Below are 20,485 nucleotides of genomic sequence, written 5' to 3' on the forward strand. Positions count from 1 at the left end.
ATTAAGACCCAGGAGACATAGCAGATATACCTATACATAAAAACAAACACAAGGATGCAGCCAAAATGCAGAGACAAAGAAACATGTCACAAATGAAAGAACAGCATAAATCTCCAGAGAAATGGAAGCAAGAAAACTTCCAGATACAGAATTCAAAATAATACTTAAAAGGAATTTTAAGGAACTTAATGAGAATATCAACAATATAAGAAAGGACCAGTCAAAAATGAAGTGTACACTAACTGAACTAAAGAACAATTTAAAGAAGATCAAAAGTAGAATAAGGGATGCCGAGAACCAAATAAAAGATTTGGAATATGAGATAGAAACAAAAAAATTAGAAAAAAGAAAAATAATCCAAAAATATGAACATAGTATAAGGAGCCTCTGGGACAACTTCAAGTGTACCAACATTCACATCCTGAGGATATTGGAAGGAGAAGAGAGGGAGCAAAAACCTATTTGAAAAAATGACAGAAAACTTCCCATACCTGGTGAAAGAAATAGACATACAAGTTCAGGAAGCATAGAGAGTCCCAAACAAGATGAACCCAAAGAAACCAAGATACATCATAATTAAAATGCCAAAGACTAAAGACAAAGAATCTTAAAAGCAACAAGAGAAAAGCATGTAGTTACCTACAAGGGAGTGCCTATGTGACTGTCAGCTGATTTCTCAACAGAAACGTTGCATGCCAGAGGGAGTGGCATGGAAACATGGAACAGACTGACAAATCTCAGAGAGAAAGGTGAAGTGGGGCCAGGAAGATATTAACCAAAGAACTTATATACATACTAAAGACCTGATGCACAAAATTGCAAGAATAGGCCTTCACAGCCCTGGCTTCCTCTGGAAGGTCGTCTGGACCGTCATTCCACTGTCTGGCTGTTCAGTCGATTTGCAAATTACACTTTTATTATTATAAACTAGAGACCTGGTGCACAGATTCATACACTGGTGGGATCCCTTGGCCTGGCCTGCCCCCTCTCACAATCCAGGACCCCTTGGGGGATGTTGGATAGCTGGCTTCAGCCCTATCCCCACAGGCCTGATCCAGACAGGAGAGAGCCCGATCATGTGTACTGAGAGTCATTCCCCTGGTCAGTGCATGTCATAATGACCAGTTGACTGGTCATTCAGTCACTTAGGGTGATGATAGATAGATAGATAGATAGATAGATAGATAGAGATATGCATTACATATGAAAACAGATAATAGAGTGGTGAAGCCCTGGGGCACAGTGGGAACCAGGTGGAGGGGTACAATGGGGACATCTGCAATACTCTCAATAATAAAGGTTTAAAAAAGGAGATAGAAAACAAACAAGAACCAATCAGAAATGAAGAATACAATAAATGGGGGAGAACAAAGATGGCAGCATAGGTAAATAACTGTACTTGTAGCCTCTCACAACCATATCAAAATTACATCTATCATCCAGAACCACGGGAAAGCTGGCTGAGTGGAAGTACTACATCCAGAGAAGTGAAGAAAGCGTATTGATACTGACAGAGGTGCTTACAGCGGTCATTGTTCCTGCGCTGGGACCTCTTGAGTGCAGGGCTGACTAGAGCCATTGCTGTTTGCTCTGCCCTGGTGATTCCCTAAAATGGCACCCCATCCAATTTACAACCCCTCTGAAGCTGTGTGCAGCGACTTTTGCATATGAATAGCCTGTCCTTTCTCAACCTAAAACCTGTCAAACAGGAGACAGCTGGGTCAGGGAGCACCAAAGCTATTAAAAGAAAGCTCAAGGCCAGCAGCAGCAGCCCGCTTTGCTTATATCTGGGCCACATCTGGGCACTTCCAAACCCAATACAAAGGAGGGTAATCTGCAGATCTCTCTGTATCTCATTCTGGGTGGCTTCAGGCAGAGGCTGAATTTGCACCTCCCTGGAGATCCAAGAGCTAGTGTACTTAGTGGTCAGTGTGAGACCATACCAGATTACAACTCTTCATATCCATAAATGACACACTCAAGGGGCAGACTCAGTGAGCACCAAAGCCTCACTGCCCTTCCTGCAAATTTACCCTCCATCTTTGTTGACTTAATTTGCATATCACTCCTGATTGGCTATGGGTGTAGCAAAGGTATGGTCAGTTAGCATTTTTCTCTTTTATTAGTGTATAATAGATATCATGTCATCTGCCAATAATGACAGTTTTGCTTCTTTTCCAATTTGGATGCCTTTTATTTTTTCTTGTCTGATCACTATGGCTAGTACTTCCAGTACTATGTTGAACAGAGGTGGTGAGAGTGGGCGTCCTTGTCTTGTTCCTCTTCTCAAGTGAAATGGTTTTAGTTTTTTCCATTGAGTATGATGTTGGCCATAGTTTTGTTACATAAGGTTTTTATAATGTTGAGGTATGATCCCTCTATTCTCACTTTGCTGAGAGTTTTTATCAAGAAAGGGTGTTGGATTCTGTCAAATGCTTTTTCTGTATTGATTGATATTATTAAGTCATATTTATCTCTCAGTTTGTTTATGTAATATATTGTTTTGCACATATTGTACCTTCCTTCTATCCCTGGAATAAATCCCTAATCCCATGGCTGGCAAAATTCAGACTGAGAGTCACATTCAGTTCATTTGCCCCTTGAGTGTGGCTCTTCCACAAAATACCATGGCCTGGGCGAGTCTATTTTGAAGTAGTGGCGTTAGAAGAAGTTTAACCTGTTAACTGGGGAGTTCCCTTTTTAATTACACAACGTACAATGGGCGCATACTCTTTCACTAGGACGTGTCAGTACGTCACGCCCAGTGGACGTAATTTTATATTATTATTTTATTAATTTATTTATTTATTTTAAATATATTTTATTGATTTTGTACAGAGAGGAAGGGAGAGAGATACAGAGTTAGAAACATTGATGAGAGAGAGTCATCAATCAGCTGCCTCTTGCACACCCCCTACTGGGAATATGCCCGCAACCAAGGTACATGCCCTGGACCGGAATCGAACCCGGGACCTTTCAGTCCCCAAGCCGACGCTCTATCCATTGAGCCAAACCGGTTTCGGCTATTATTTTATTTATTTATACTTAATTAAAATAAATGAAATATATATTTCTTCATTTATTTATATATAAAGCACAAAGGAAAATACAAAATTACAAACAAATAGAAAATACCAACAAAAAAAATGGAAACATCGAATTAAAAAATTATAAATTTTACAAACAATTATAAAGATTACAAAAAATATATACCGTCCCTCTCAGGGTGCAACATATTTTTCAAGGACGTATTCATATATCCTACCCGTTCCCAATATTGTTTACATTTGACATATTTATAGGTCCCGCTCGGTTAACAGGTTAAGTTTAAAAAATTGGGCTTTCAAAAGAAATTTCAATTGTTGTACTGTTGATATTTGGTTCTGTTGACTAATGAGTTTGCTGACCACTGCCCTAATCTCAAAACCAGATAAAGACATTACAAGGAAAGAGAATTACAGGCCAAAACCTCTGAAGAACATAGCTGCTGAAATGCTCAACAAAATCCTAGCAAATTGGATCCAGAATCACATTAGAAAGCTCATACACCATGACAAAGTGGGATTTATTCCAGGGATAGAAGGAAGGTACAATATGTGCAAAACAATATATTACATAAACAAACTGAGAGATAAATATGACTTAATAATATCAATCAATACAGAAAAAGCATTTGACAGAATCCAACACCCTTTCTTGATAAAAACTCTCAGCAAAGTGAGAATAGAGGGATCATACCTCAACATTATAAAAACCTTATGTAACAAAACTATGGCCAACATCATACTCAATGGAAAAAACTAAAACCATTTCACTTGAGAAGAGGAACAAGACAAGGACGCCCACTCTCACCACCTCTGTTCAACATAGTACTGGAAGTACTAGCCATAGTGATCAGACAAGAAAAAATAAAAGGCATCCAAATTGGAAAAGAAGCAAAACTGTCATTATTGGCAGATGACATGATATCTATTATACACTAATAAAAGAGAAAAATGCTAACTGACCATACCTTTGCTACACCCATAGCCAATCAGGAGTGATATGCAAATTAAGTCAACAAAGATGGAGGGTAAATTTGCAAGGGGGGCAGGCTGTGTCTGATAAGCTGCAGAGTCCAATCCACCATGGGGGACCCGGCAGGCCAGGCGGGCAGTGCCTGACACCACCACCTGGGTTAAGGCCACCATCAGTAACCGGGCAGGCGGGGATGGGGGTGGGGGGTAGCACCTGACGCCACTGATGGGGTCCAGGCAGCCATTGAGGGCAGGGAAGTCCTGGCAGACAGCGCCTGTCACCACCTGCAGGGTCCAGCCTGCCATCAGGGACCGGGCAGGCCTTGTGGAGTGCCTGACACCACCTGCAGGGCCCAGGCCACCATTGGAAACTGGCACACCTGGTGGGAGACACTGGACGCCGCCCATGGGGTCCAGGCAGCCATCGGGATTGGGCAGGCATGGCAGGCTGCACCTGATGCTGCCTGTGGGGTCCAGGCCGCCATCCAGGACCAGGCAGGCCTGGCGGACAGCACCTGACACTGCCCGCTGGGTCGAGGCCGCCATCGGGGACCTAGGTAGGCAGGGGTGGCCAGGGTCCCTAGAATCACTGTCTGCTCCGGGCCGCCTTTGGAGGTGGAGCAGGCTGGGGTTGAACATTTTAATGAAAATGGGATGCCTGTACCGAAGCCCACGGTGCCCAGTCCCTGGCAAGGAGAGGGCAGTGGGCAGTTAACAGGCACCAGGGCTTGGAAGGGACTGGGTGCAACCTGCAGGCATGTTACCAGAAAGAGAAGCTGAACCATGATGACACAGAGGGCTGGCTTATAGAGGCACGAAGAGGTGCAGATGAGTTGGCTCTTGCTGGAGCTGAGCTTGAAAAGTGCATCAACAACCTGATGGACAAAATTGCCTTTCCAGAGAAGATGCACGAAGAGATCGCCGAGCTGCAGGTGTAGATCCAGTACGCTCAGATCTCAGTGGAGATGGACATGTTCTCCAAGTCCGACCTCTCTGCAGCGCTCAAGGACATAGGAACCCAGTAGGAGAAACTGGCTGCCAAGGACATGCAGAATTCAGAAGAATGGTATAAGAGCTGCTCACCATGCTGACCAAGAGCACTGCCAAGAATACCTATGGGGTGCACGCCGCCTGTTCAAGGCCAAGACCCTGGAGATCAAAGCATGCGGGGCATGAACTAAGCTCTGGGAAAGCAGCTACAAGAGCTGGAGGATAAGCAGAACCCTGATGTTAGTGCTATGGAGGACACAATCAACAAATGAGAAAATAAGTTGAGAACTACAGAGAATAAAATGGCATGATATTCAAAAGAATACCAGGACCCCCTCAGTGTGGCTTTGGACATTGACATGGCAGCTTACAGGAAGCTCTTGGAAGGTGAGGAGATCCAGCTCAGTTTCACCAGTGTGGGAAGCATAGCCAGTGGCTACACCCAGAGTTCCCAGGTCTTTGGCCAATCTGCCTAAGGTGGTTTACAGGCTAGCTCCTACTTGATGTCCACTTGCTCCTTCCCTTCTTAATATACCAGCAACGTCCAGGAGAAGCAGATCGAGGTGGAGGAGACCATTAGGAAGCTAAGGATAAACCCCCTCTGAAGAAGAAGCTGAAGAGGAGGAGAAGGAGAAGGAAGTGGCTGACTAAGAGGAAGGAGAAGAAGAGGAAGAAGGTGCCAAGGAAGAATTTAAGGATGCAAAGGAAGAAGAAGGAGGATGTGAAAGTGAAGGAGAAGATGCCCGAGAAGCTGAGGATGATAAGAAAGATGAGGTGCTGGGGAGGAGCAAGCAACCAAGAAGAAATATTGAGCCCCCCTTTCCTTAATTATTTCAGGAATAATCCTGAAACCAGGTCAACCCTGTCACCAACCAAGCGGTTGAGTTCCCGATACTATATGAATTAAGAAGTCAATAACATTCTGAGGTGACTCAGGTTGGACATTAAATGTTGTACTATGACTTTTCTCCTTATTCAGAGTTATCTGTTTGCTTACAGAGTGGCTTCCTGGCTTGCTGCCAGCCTGTGCATGGTTCATGCTTATGAATTCAGGATCTATGACAATGTGAATAATTCAGATGTTTACAATAAAAACATGAATACATGAATTCACTGATGTTAATGTTAAACTTCATGGAAAAAATAGTTCTTTGAATCTTTGGTGGTTAGAAATTAAAGACCTCAAATCATGTGCAATAAACAGTAAATAAAGTTACACTGAATGACAAAACAAAAACAAAAACAAAAACAAAAAACATTAGGGGCCAGGAAACGTTCAAAGAACTGGGAAACCACTCCCAAATTAGAAAGTCACAGGGTGTATATTATTGCTATGAATACAGTATTTTCTACTACTTACAACATATACAATGTAATGTATTAGATGCCTTCCTATCACATGAAGTATGTACTCTCATAGAGTAATTCTGGTACCTATGTTATAGTTATGGCAGTATGTCATATCCTATCTATATTAATAAAAGGGTAACATGCTAATAAGACCATGAGACCTTCCAAAAGTCCTTCCAGACAAAGCCATGGTGGCGGGGCTGAGGCAGAGGTGGTTAGGGGTGATCAGGTCAGGAGAGGGGGGCAGTTAGGGGTGATCAGGTTGGCAGGGGGACAGCTGGAAGCGAGCAGGCTGGCAGAGGGGACCAGTTGGGGGCAATCAGGCCAGCAGGTAAAGTGGTTAGGGGTGATCAAGCAGGCAGGCAGTTGAGTGGTTAGGAGCCAGCAGTCCCGGACTGCTATACACGAATTGTATATAGAAAACCCTAAAGACTCCATCAAAAAACTACTAGACTTAATAAATGAATTTGGTAATGTACCAGTATACAAAATTAACACCCAGAAATCTATGGCTTTTTTATATACCAATAATGAACTCACAAAAATATAAACTAAAAAAAAATTCCATTTATCATTGCACCAAAAAATTAAGAAGCCTACAAATAAACTCAACTAAGAAGGTGAAAGAAATATGCTTAGAAAACTACAGGACATTGAAAAAAGAGATAGATGAAGACATGAACAAATGGAAGAATATACTGTGTTAATGAATTTGTAGAATCAACATCATTAAAATGTACATACTGCCCAAACAATCTATAGATTTAATGCAATTCCCATTAAAATAGCAATGGCATATTTTACAGACCTAGAATAAACTCCAAAATTTCATATGGAATTAAAAAAAAAAAAATCCAAATAGCTGCAACAATCTGAAGAAAGAAAAACAAAGTTGAAGGGAGTACAATACCAGATATCAAACTATATCACAAAGCCACTGTTCTCAAAACAGCCTGGTACTGGCACAAGAACAGACATACAGACCAGTGGAACAGAACAGAGAACCTAGAAATTGACTCAAGCCATTATGCTCAATATTTGACAAAGGAAGCAAGAGCATACAGTTTCTTGAATAAATGTGTTGAGAAAATTGGACAGATACATACAAAAAAAAAATGAAACTAGACCACCAACTTACACATTACACAAAAATAAATTCAAAATGGATAAAGGATTTAAACGTAAGACAGGAAACCTTAAAAATCTTAGAAGATTACACAGGCAGCAAAGTATCAGACATATGTTGTAGCAATATCTTTAATCATACTGCTCCTAGAGCAATAGAAACTAAGGAGAAAATAAACACAAATGGGACTACATCAAAATAACAAGCTTACGCACAGCAAAAGAAACCATTAATATAACCAGAAAGCCCACTGCATGGGAGAACGTATTTACCAATGTTATATCTGATAAGGGTCTAATCTCCAAAATTTATAGAGAACTTATACATCTTAACAAAAGGAAGATAAACAATTCAATTTTAAAAAAATGGGCAAAGGACTTAGTCAATTTTCAAAAGTGTGCATACCGAAGGCCAAGAGAGATATGAAAACATGCTCAAAGTCACTAACCATCCGAGAGGTGTAAATCAAAATGACAATGAAATATCATCTCACACCTGTCAGAATGGCTATCATCAACAGACTGACAAAGGACAGGTGCTGATGAGGATGTGCAGATAAAGGAATCCTTGCTGAATGGTGTAGTTACTGTGGAAAACAGTATGAAGTTTCCTCAAAAAATTAAAAATGAAACTCCAATTTGACCCTGTAAATCCCACTTCCAGGAATATATCCCAAGAAATAGGATACACCAATCAGAAAGGACATGTGCACCCCTATGCTCATAGCAGCACAATTTATAATAGTTAAGATTTGGAAACAGCCTAAGTGCCCATCAGGCGATGAGTGGATTAAAAGCCTGTGGTACATCTGTATAATGGAAAACTATGCTGCTGTAAAAGAGAAAGAACTCTAATCATCTGCAATAGTATGGATGGACCTGGAGAGCATTATGCTAAGCAAAATAAGCCAGTCAGGAAAAAAAAAAAACACACAAAAAAACCAAGATGGCAGCATAGGTGAGCAACTAATCTGTCGCCTCGCACAACAATTTCAAAACTACAACTAAAAGACAAGTCTATCACCCAGAACCACGGGAAAGCTGGCTGAAAGAGAAAGGAGCACAAGCACCAAAAACCTGAAAACAGAGGCATGCGAATCTGGCTGGAGTCGGGCGACTGAGTATGCGACTTTTTTTCAACCCTAGGGAAACAAGCTCCTGATCACTTTGAAATCCAGTTTCTGGGGTTATGCGGGGGAACCAGACGCCTATGGGGAGAAACTGGTCTGTCAGCCATTGGGTCTAAATGTGAGGGTGACTTTTTGCAGAGGTGTGCACAGCAATCATTGTTTACTGCACTGGAGCGTGGGGACTTGGAAACTCAGAAAGGCAGAGATGACTGATGGCAGCTATTGCAGTTTGCCCCAGCCTAGTGACATCCTGTGACCCCACCCCACCTTGAGGCCCCGCCCTGCCTTGAGGCCCCGCCCGCACATTCTACAAACCAGCCCAGGCTCCATACAGCTGCTTTTGCATAAGCAGTGAAAATGCTAAGAAAATGAAGGGTAACTAAAAAAAAAAAAAAGAAATGGAGAACAAAAGACTGGATATAGAGTTCAAAACCATGGTTATAAGGTTTTCCAAGAATTTCTTAGAAAAGACCGATAAATTTAACGAGACCCTCGAGGATACGAAAAAGAAATTAAACCAACTACAATTTAAACATACACTGACTGAAATAAAAAAAATATTATACAGAGATCCAACAGCAGACTAGAATAACGCAAGAATCAAGTCAAAGATTTGGAATACAAAGAGGCAAAGGACACTCTTCCGGAAAACCAAGAAGATAAAAGAATCCAGAAAGTTGAAGATAGTGTAAGAAGCCTTTGGGACAACTTCAAGTGTACCAACATCAGAATTATGGGAGTGCCAGAAAAAGAGAGAGAGCAAGACACTGAAAATCTATTTGAAGAAATAATGACTGAAAACTTCCCCCACCTGGTGAAAGAAATAGACTTACAAGTCCAGGAAGTGCACAGAATCCCAAACAAAAGGAATCCAAAGAGGACCACACCAAGACACATCATAATTAAAATGCCAAGAGCAAAAGACAAAGAGGGAATCTTACAAGCAGGAAGAGAAAAACAGTTAGTTACCTACAAGGGAGCACCCATATAATTATCAGCTGATTTCTTAACAGAAACTATGCAGGCCAGATGGGGAGTGGCAAGAAATATTCAAAGTGATGAATAGCAAGAACCTACACAACCAAGATTACTCTACCCAGCAAAGTTATTATTCAGAATTGAAGGTCAGATAAAAAGTTTCACAGATAAAAAAAAAAAAGCTAAAGGAGTACATCACCACCAAACCAGTATTATATGAAATTCTAAAAGGTGTTCTTTAAAAAGAGGGAAAAGAAGAAAAAGTAAAGATAAAAATTATGAACAACAAATACATATCTATCAACAAGTGAATCTAAAAGTCAAGTGAATTAAAAATCTGTGGAACAGAATAAACTGGTGAATATAACAGAATCAGAGGCATAGAATGGGAGGGGATTGATAATTCTCAGGGGGAAAGGGGTGTCTGTGTGGGGGGTATGGGAAGAGACTGGACAAAAATCATATACCTATGGAGGAGGACAGTGGGGGTGGGGGAGGTAAGGGCAGAGGGTGGAGTGGGGACCAGGTGGAGGGGAGCTATTGGGGGAGGGGGGAGAGAAACAATTGTAATAATCTGAACAATAATGATTTAATAAAAAATAAATAAACCAGTCAAAGAAAGATAAGTATCACATGATCTCACTCATTTTGGAATATAGTGAATAACATAAACTGATGAACAAAAAATGATCCAGAGACAGAGAAACATCGAACAAACTGTCAAACCTCAGAGGGAAGGCAGGTCATTGGGGGGCGGGGGGTAGTCGGGGGGCAGGGTGCGTGGAGAGATCAATCAAAGTACTTGCATGCATAGAAGCATAAGGATTGGACATAGACACTAGGGAGTGAGGGCACATGCTTCGGGGTGGGAGTGGCTCGGGAGAGGTCAATGGGGAAAAAAGAGACGTAGGTAATACTATATGTAATACTTTAAAGAATAAATTTTTTTAAATAAATAAAAGGATTAAAAAATAAATAATAACTGAAAACTTCCCTAACCTAATGAAGGGAAAAATTCATACAAGTTCAGGAAGCCCAGAGAGTCCTAATTAAGATGAACACAAAGAGAACCATACTAAGACACATCATAATTAAAATGTCAAAGGTAAAATACAAAAAATAGAATCTTAAATGCAGGAAGAGAAAGACAGTTAGTTACCTACAAGGGAAATCCCATAAGACATAAGCTGATTTCTCAACAAAAAGGGATCTCAGGCCAGTAGGGGCTGGCATGAAATATTCAAAGTGAGAAAAGGAAGAACCTACAAAAAAGACTACTCCATCCAGCAAGGCTAACATTTAAAATTGAAGATGAAAGAGGGTTTCCTGGAAAAAATAAGCTAAAGGAGTTTATTACCATCAAATCAGTATGGCAAGAAATGTTAATGGGCCTGCTTTAAATAAAAAACAAAAGAAATATATATAGAGAGAGGAACACAGGCATAATGAATAAAATACCAATAAATAATATCTATCAATAATAACCTTCAATGTAAATAGGTTAAATGTTTCAATCAAAAGACATAGGATTGTTGAGTGGATAAAAACATGACTCAGTCAAAACCGGTTTGGCTCAGTGGATAGAGAGTTGGCCGGCGGACTGAAAGGTCCCAGGTTCGATTCCGGTCAAGGGCATGTACCTTGGTTGCGGGCACATCCCCAGTAGGGGGTGGGCAAGAGGCAGCTGATCGATGATTCTCTCTCATTGATGTTTCTAACTCTCTATCCCTCTCTCTTCCTCTCTATAAAAAAATCAATAAAAATATATATAAAAAAAACAACAAAAAACACGACTCATATATATATGCTGCATACAAGACCAACCTCAGAACAAAAGATACACAGATTAAAAATGAAGGGATGGAAAAAAATATTCCATGCAAATTAAAATAAACAAAAAAGCGAGGGTATCAATACTTATATCAGACAAAATTGAATTCAAATGCCATAACAAGAGATAAAGAATATCATTATATAAAGGGACCAATCCTACAAGAATATATAACTCTTGTAAACATATATGTACCCAACACAGGAACACTTAAATATATAAAGAAAATGGTGGGCATTAAAGAAGAAATCAACAGCAATATAGTCATAGTAGGGATTTTAACACTGCAACTGACATCAATGGATAGATCTTCTAGACAAAAAACTCAACAAGGAAACAGCAATCTTAAATGACACACTAGATCAAATAGATTTAATTGATACTTACAGAATATTCCATCCCAAAGCAGAATATATATTCTTCTCAAGTATACATTCTCAAAGATAGACCAGATGTTAGGACACAAAATGAGTCTTAACAAATTCAAGACAACTGAAATCTTATCAAGTATCTTCTCTAAATATAGTGGTATTAAATTAGAAATCAATTACAATGAAATCTGAATAACATTCAACACATGGACACTAAATAATATGTTACTAAATAATTAATGGATTAACAATGAGATCAAGGACGAAATAAAAACTTCCTGGGAACAAATGAGAACGATCACACAACAACCCAAAATCTATGAGACACAGCAAAAGCAATCTCGAAAGATAAATTGGTAGCATTAGGACCTACTTCAAGAAGCAAGAAAAATCTCAAATAACAAATCTATCCCTTTACCTAAAAGAACTAGAAATGGAATAATAAAACCCAGTATAACTAGAAAGAAGGAAATAAAGATGAGAAGGGAAAGAAATGCCATAAGAGACTAAAAAACTAAAAAACAAAAGATCGATGAAATCAAGAACTGGTTCTTTGAAAAGATAAACAAGTTTGACAAACCATTAACCAGAATGATCAAGAAAAACAAAACAAAACATGACCCAAATAAATAAAATCAGAAGAGAAATAACAACTGACACCACAAAAATACAAAGGATTGTAAGAAAATAGACCTCTATGCCAACAAAGTGGACACCCTGCACAAATGGATAAATTCCTAGAAACATATAATCTTCCAAAACTATTTCAGGAAGAATTAGAAAACCTGAATAGAAAAATAACAACTAATGAAAGTGAATAATAATAAAACAAAACAAACAAACAAACAAAAAAACAAACACACACACACACACAAAAAAAAACCTCCCGCAAACAAAAATCCTGGAATGGATATCTTCTCAGGTGAATTTTACCAAATATTCAAAGAAGAATTAATATCCCTCCTTTTCAAACTATTTCAAAAAATCAAGAAGAGGGAAAATTTTCAAGCTTTCCTTATGCAGCCAACATTACTCTAATTATAAAACCAGATAAAGTCACTACAGAGAAAATTATAGGCCAATATCTCTAATGAACAGAGGATGTAAAATTCTCAACAAAATATTAGCAAACCAGATCCAGCAATACATTAAAAAGATCATATATCATGATTAGGAGAGATTTATTCCAGGGATGCAAGGTTGCTGGATTATCCACAAATCAATAAATGTGATAGGTCACATAAACAAAAAGAATAAAACTCTCATGGTCATACCAACAGATGCAGATAAAGCATTTGATAAAATCTAGCAACCATTTATGATACAAACTTTCAGCAAAGTGGGAATTGTAGGATCATACCTCAACATAATAAAGGCCATATCTGACAAACCCACAGCCAACATCAGACTCAATGGGCAAAAAATAACAGTGTTTCTCTAAAGATAAGGAATGTAAGAGGGATGTCTGCTTTTACCACTCTTATTCAACACTAGAAGCCCATTGCATGAATTCCTGCATAGATGGGTTCTGGCCGGACCAATCAGGATGTTGGGGGCCAATCGGGGACAGGGCCAGCTGGGGGTAGGGGTCAGTTAGTTGGTCAGCCAGCCCCACCCCCCATTGGGTTGGAGGTGGGCCAATGGTGGCCCTACCCAGGGATGGGGGGGGGGGGGCTGATTGGGGCCCAGATTAGGCTGGTTGGCTGCCACCATGTGCATCATAGCCATCAGTTGTTCTGGTCCTTCTGCTGTTCAGGTCGCTGGGCTTTTATAGACTAGGGGCCCAGTGCATAAATTTGTGAACCTTGAAAAGAACTGTGGGTTGCGAGGCTACGGTGGGCACAGGAGCGAGTCTTCGCCCATCCTCTGTGCCCTTGCCTGGCCCCTCAAGTTGTGGCCCCCAGCAGCCCCACTTCTGCCTCCATTGCTCCCACATGCAGATAGTGCCAGCCCTGCTCACACCAATACTGAGCACCAGCAGTGGGTGTGAGAAGGGGCTACTGGCCCCTATCACCCGAGGAGCAGGGGGAGGTGGAGAAGCCCTGAGGGGGGGGACTGGAGCTGGCAGCCGCTGCTTGCATCCACTGAGGATGGGTTGAAACCCCCCTTTTCCCCTCCCGTCCTTTGTCCACCGCAGCCTCCTAGCCCCATAGTTCCTTTCAAGGTGCATGAATTTGTTCACTAGGCACCTAGTATAAATAATGCTTCAATGAACATGGAGTACATGTATTCTTTTGGCTTAATGTTTCAAGTTTCTTTGGATATATTCCCAGAAGTGGGATTTTTGGGTCAAAATGTAGATCCATTTTTAATTTGAAGAAACTCCATACTATTTTCCAGTAACTGCACCAGTCTGCATTCCCACCAATGGTACACAGTGGATCCCTTTTCTCCACGTTCTCACCAGCACTTGTTAGTTGATTTATTGATGATAGCCATTCTGAAAGGCATGAGGTGATTACTCATTCTGGTTTTAATTTGCATCTGATGAGTGACAATGAGCATTTTTTCATGTCTATTGGCCATTTATATCCTCTTTAGAGAAGTGTCTATTCAGGTCTTTTGCCCATTTTTTAAATTGGATTGTTTATCTTCTTAGTGTTGAAGAGTATAAGTTATTTTATATTTTGAGAATTAATCAGTTGTATTATTGGCAATTATGTTCTCCCATATCGTGGTTTCCTTTTAATGTGCATATACTAATAAAAGTAATATGCAGATTGATCATCGCTCCAACACACAAGATCCTGCCCATGTGGACATAAGATGGCCACCACAAGATGGCCAGCAAGGGAGGGCAGTTGGGGGGGACCAGGCCTGCAAGAGAGGGCAGTTGAGAGGGACCAGACCAGGTCTGCAAGGAAGGGCAGTTGGAGGTGATCAACCCTGTAGGGGAGAGCAGTTACGGGTGGCCAGGCCGCAGAGGAGGGAAGTTGGGAGCAAAGAGGCTTGCAGGGGCGCAGTTAGACATCAATCAGGCTGGCAGGCAGAAGCGGTTAGGAGCAATCAGGAAGGCAGGCAGTTGGGAGCCAGAAACTGAAAAAACAAATACACGGAACAGACTGACAGTTGTCAGAGGAGAGGGTGATTGGGGGCTAAATGAAAGGTGAAAGCATTGCAAAAAAGTACCCCAAAACACAGACAACAGTGTAGCCAGAAAGAGTGGGGAAGGAAAAGATGGACAAAGGGGAGAATGGGGACAAAAAGAGACTTTGGTGCAACAGGCAGTCAATGCAGGATGCAGATGTTTTGTACATTTGAAACCTTATGGTTTTGTGAACCAATAAATTAAAAAAAATTAAACTAAAATTAAAAAATAAAATCCTATCAGACTGCCATCTGCCAAGCCTTTACCCACAGGTTCCCACCAGCACAGTAGGCTCATTTCAGGTGTCACCACATTAAATACCATCTGACTCCAGTGGCTAAACACAGCCAATAAGCAAAATGGAAACAAGTGTCTTTCATGAAATTCACCACTGCGTGTGAGCCTGATGCATTGGATTCTCTGAGGAACTTGAATGAAATACTCAAATGGTTCTTTTAACACAATGGAGGCCATAAGTGAATAATAAATGGCTTGTATCGTGCTTATTTCTGCCTGTTCCTGGCAACAGCTAGCTTCCAGTACCAGGCCCTGCTATAAGTGAAACTTCTGTGCTCATGTTATTAAAAAACAAAATACCAGTTTCTAAGTATTTGCTGGGGAAAACACTCACTGGGACCACACTCCAAGTCAGTAAGGGCAGCCACCTAATTCTTGGAGCCACCTAATTCTTGGAGCCACCTAATATACAGGTATACTTTTCCACAGTGAAATGGAAAAGTATACCTGTGTGCTGACGCAGGCAGAGGAATCCTGGGAAGCATTGACTAGGTCCCATCCTCTGTCAGTTCCCTGAATCTCATGCTTGCTTGGAGCAAATGTGTCAGGCCCTGCTACCCATGCCCACCTTCCTCCCAGATGATGAGCTCCTGAGTAACAGCAGCCCCAACTTTCCCAGGGGCAATGCCAAATCATCCTAATGACTCAAGAAGAAGCCAACATGCTGAATCTGCTTTGTCCTAGACACAATGTCAACACCAGGCCTGAGAATACCCCCAAGCTGTCAGGTCCCCAGCTAAGAAGACCCTATGGACATCATCCTTCACACTTACCCTGATATCGTGCCTGTCCAAACCAAACAGAGGCAAATAGGGTGGTGTGGCACACAGACTTTATTCTGACTGCCCCCACCTCCTAGGTCCAAGCCTATCCTGACAACAGAATGGGATCACTCAGCACTTAGAAAGACCCTCTTGTGTGCAGTGTTGGTGTAAGGATGCCAACGCCACTCCACATCTGCTGTGGCCTCCTGTTCCAGCGTGCCAAGGCGAATCATGTACACTGGTGGAAGAGAACAGAGACATTATCAATTATATAGCCAGCATTTCCCACCACCAGACCTGAGATAAAGTCCAAACTCACACTTGAGCTCAAAGCGAGGGCCAACCTCAGTCAGCTCCACATTGTGGTGGTTGGTCTTCCTGTACACATGGTGTCTGGGGCAAAGGGAGGCAGGGCAGGAGTGAGAGGAGGTAGGAGCAGCTATAGGTCAACCACCAATAGTACAGGGACACAAAGGTCAGCATATAATCCCAGAGTTCAGCCCATGGACACACCGGAAGGAGATGTAGTCATTCTGGTTTGCAAAGGTGATGACCCGATGACTATCTTCTTTGGGCACAGGGAACAGGTAACGAAGTATGTCAGAGACCTGGGTCAGAGGGCAGAAGATTGGGGAATGCCCAACCTGGCACTGCCTGCCCCCAGCCCTAGTCCCATGACCCCAGACTCACCCGCTTGCCCAGACGGGAGGAGAAGCCATGAATGATGAGGTGAGGTTTAGCCTCTGACACGGTGCCCAGGTCGGGGATGTCATGCCGCATAAGCACATTGCATAGTGTGAAGTAAGCAGTAGGGCCAAAGGGCAGGTGGCTGACAATCAACCCCACTGATGGGGCCATATAGGCTGTCAGGGACTGTCTGCTCTTAGATGGCCAACCCGGCAAACACCCTGCTCACTCCCACCAGCCTTACCAGGTGTGCCTCGATGCTCATGGATAACTAGCAGGTCAGTGACACCATTAACTTTGCAGGCTCGCACCAGTGCCCCCACCTCATGTCGGCCACGGTTCATGCGCTGGGCACCAGGAAACACCAACTTCAGCTCCTGCACGTGCACATACACTAGTTAGGACTCAGGCCACAGGTACCTGAGCATCTTCCATTCCCTGCTTCTGTTGATACCTTTGCAAACATCTTGAGGCGTGAACTAGGATCTCGGGAAGTAGTGATCATGACCTTGGGATCCTCAACCCCTGCCCATCGATATTCATCATCCACATGATTGGTCACACCTGTCAGATGCAGGAGGGGCAAGAACATGAGATTATCTTGGGGAGTGGCCAAATTCATTCAGAGCTGCACCATCTGACAATATCTTCAGTGATAGGATGCTCCACACCCACACTGGGCAATAGGGTGGCACCAAGTTTAATGACTATAAGCACAAGTTTAATGCAGAACTGTATTTTCTAATTTGATTTCAATTTTACTCATCTAATTTGTATTAATCACACAGAGCTAGTGGCTATTGTGTTAGCTTAAGTACAGATTCTAATAAGGTCAAAGATAACAGGCTCCTATTTCTCCTAACAAATATTTACAACATTTGTGATTCCTTTCATATATGTTGAATAACACAATGAGTAAAACATCTGTGTGCCAATGAAGTGCTGAGAGCTCGGGAAATGGCAGTGAATATAATAGACACTGTCCTGTCCCAGCAGAATTAACATTCCAGTGAGGGGGACCAAAGCAAAGCATAGAGTAAATTGAGTGGTATCACATGTGTCTCTAAATGGAATTGGGAGCACTCAGGATGAGATCCTCTGAGTTGCCATCAGTGCAGAAACATGAGGACTCAGGGGCACAGTTCCAGGAATAGGAGTTGCAGAACCTTTCCTTAAGGTGTCTGAGGAAAGATATGGAGGCCAGTGGGCCCCAGTGCATGAAGAGGAGTTGGCCCAGAGTGTTGGGGAAGGTCACCTTCACCACCAGCGTCGTCAAACTCCAGGGAACCATGTAAGGCCAAAGCCTCCCTACGTAACTCCGTAGGGATCAGGTGGTTCTCTGCAGGGGAAAGACAGAGGGATCAGTGAGATATGCATATGAAGGTCTCAGTTAATACAACACTGTGACTTATAAACCTGATGGGAAAAATACCTTTCTTACTCCTTTCTGAGCAGAGATGATACTGGGGGGTGAGAGGGTGGAGACTATTTCTGTCTACATGCTAACCTGTTAACAATAGTTATAGGAAACAGTTTTTTCCTACAGTCCCTGAGTCTCATGGCTTGAAGGTTTTTAGACTACTCTTTCCATATAAAAGTGGACCAGAAATCCTGAAACCCTGATAACAAAGCTGCTAATCAAGATGCTCTATATCAGAAGTTCCCTCTGTGAACTAAAGCTTGACCTGGCATAGGGACTGAGCTGTGGGAACATCCACCTTGGAAGCATAGAGCTGATCATGACTGTGCCCCTGGAATCAGCACTTCTTAGTGGGCCCTGGTGGAATTCTTGCACATGGAAGATACTCAATGAAGAAAATCTCTACTATACTATACTCAACATATTTTAGAAACAATGTTGAAAACATAAAACTGCCAAAGAATACATACTACCTTTAAAACTAAAAATCAACCAATATGATTTACGGATACAAACAAGTACCATATAAGCACATACACAAACAAGGAAACAGTTTACTTTTACATGCCCTTGACTAGAATCGAACCTGGGACCTTTCAGTCCGCAGGCCAATGCTCTATCCACCGAGCCAAACCGGTTTCGGTGGAAACAGTTTACTTTTAAACAATATTCAATGCGGTGGTTACCTAAGTTGTGGAAAATATTCCTGAATTTCAATACAGGGGTGGACAAAAGTAGGTTTATAGTTGCATCATGACATTTTTTGAGTTAATAAAGCTATTGTAATAATAACCCGAATGTCTCCCATACAAACAAATGTAAACCTACTTTTGCCAACCCATGTATACTGACCATTTTGCATTTCTTAAGATGGGTGGATAGTTCAGTTGTTTAATATGCTTAACATAAACATACACACACATTATATCTAACAGCTAGGAACATCAAAGTGAATTTAAAATAATCAGATACTGAGCTGATGTACCTTCAAATAAGAAACAAAGCTTCACAAACACAAGAACTAACACAACTGAGTACTCTTCATTAGTTTGGTATGGCAAATGTAAAGTGGGGGAAACAATACAAAATTAGACCCTAATTTACAACGCAAATAAAATTAAATTATATACGGATTAACAGCTTAAAAATGCAAGGGACTCATAATACCATTAAAAGATAGCAATATATTCTTTAGTACGGCGAGTGGAGGTGGGAAACTTCTACAAGGACCATAGGGTTAATTTTAAATTTGAGAAGAACTAGACACACTGTAAGCAGAATTAATAGGCAAACTGTAAAATCTCAATACTGTAGCATAAATGACAAGTATTTCATACCATCACACGAAGGAGCATTTGCAAGCAACAGAAAGACCCCGCAGACAAAAAAAGTGACCAGTAAATACTTAAGGTGCCCAACTATACTACCAAAAAAATGCTAATTAAGTCAGTTGGTCTTTCCATTGGGTTTTAAAATGCAAACTCGCAGATTCTCTGAAGGCTGGGTGACGCCGCCGAGCAGCGGGGACCATACCTTCCAGCGCGCGCCGCACCTTCTCTTTCCTCTCGGAGGCGGCGCGCTGCGCCTCCTCGCGGGCCTTGCGGTAGAGGTACTCGCGGCGAAGGCGCGCCTCACGGCGCAACTAGGGAACAGCGTATCGGGTTAGCCCCTCTTTCTCCTAGCACCAGGGAGACCACCCATCCCGAGCCCACAGACCTTATCCCCAGCCCTCTGCAAACCCCCAACCTCCAAAACAGAAGCTCAAACATCCATACCATTTTGAGCGTGGCTTCCACGTGCGTCTCAAAGAATCTGCTAGAGCTGCGGGCACTAAGCAGCTCTCGTTTCCGCCCTCAACCAAGAAGGTGGTTAGAGGTTCACTAAACGCTGCTGCCGTTAAGTTTGACCAAAGTTAAGATGGCGAACCGTGGATAGGGATCACAAGGCGATTGGCCAGCCCACAAGCGCATGCTCACTGGAGCAACCAATAGGCAGAGGAAATGTTAAGATGTTGTTAGGCGGCCTGGGGATGCCATTAATAAAGATGTCTGCCCTTGGCTTCACCATTTGTCGTGGCTATGTAGCATGCCTAAATTGAAGATTATGTAACGCTAGTCATGCCATTGGCGGCTTGAAATAGTGCAGCAGCTGTAAAACCAGCACAACCGTAGGCTGCAAGATCGCTTAACAGCTCCTTTTGGAATTAAATCTAAAGCCGTTTCTCCCTTAAAATGGTTGCTACGCCTCCTTCCTTCGCCACTTTTAAAATGCAGCCGCTTCCCGAAGCGACTCGGAACCCCACAGTTCTCGCCAACTTTCAGGTTGGCTGATCCGCTTCGGATGCTAAGTGCAAATAGCGACTACTCAGTCCCTAAATGCTGCTGCTCTGCGGACGCTGGCTTCCACTGCAGCTTCCACTACGTGAACTCGGGGCCCCA

The 20,485-nt window shown here is 42.1% G+C and overlaps 1 protein-coding gene across 2 annotated transcripts; it reads right to left on the reverse strand.

The window, feature by feature from the left end:
• Positions 1-15,991: 15,991 nt before the first annotated feature.
• Positions 15,992-20,449, reverse strand: IMP4 (IMP U3 small nucleolar ribonucleoprotein 4). Of its 2 annotated transcripts, none has more exons than XM_084879599.1 (9): positions 19,823-20,449; positions 19,581-19,689; positions 17,883-17,966; positions 17,082-17,191; positions 16,872-17,004; positions 16,631-16,785; positions 16,454-16,548; positions 16,260-16,333; positions 15,992-16,178 (listed from the first exon to the last, which is right to left on the reverse strand). In XM_084879599.1, the coding sequence occupies exons 1-9, from the start codon at positions 19,823-19,825 to the stop codon at positions 16,066-16,068; spliced, it is 876 nt and encodes a 291-aa protein (XP_084735725.1). In that variant the 5' UTR covers positions 19,826-20,449; the 3' UTR covers positions 15,992-16,065. The 2 variants fall into 2 exon arrangements, with proteins under 2 accessions (XP_084735725.1, XP_084735726.1); XM_084879600.1 differs by having other exon boundaries at positions 16,631-16,683; positions 19,823-19,984.
• Between the last annotated feature and the right edge of the window lie 36 nt (positions 20,450-20,485).

The sequence above is a fragment of the Pipistrellus hanaki genome (assembly GCF_964339955.1).
Source record: "Pipistrellus hanaki genome assembly, chromosome: 3".
NCBI classification, from domain to species: domain Eukaryota; kingdom Metazoa; phylum Chordata; class Mammalia; order Chiroptera; family Vespertilionidae; genus Pipistrellus; species Pipistrellus hanaki.

What these genes read in the sequence shown, in the direction of transcription:
- IMP4 (XM_084879599.1), bottom strand. An exon ending in GGTGCGGCGCGCGCTGGAAG is followed by an intron (nt 17,967 to 19,580) that starts GTATGGTCCCCG and finishes TTTCCCCTGCAG; the next exon opens with AGAACCACCTGATCCCTACG. An exon ending in AATGACTACATCTCCTTCCG is followed by an intron (nt 16,334 to 16,453) that starts GTGTGTCCATGG and finishes CCTTTGCCCCAG; the next exon opens with ACACCATGTGTACAGGAAGA.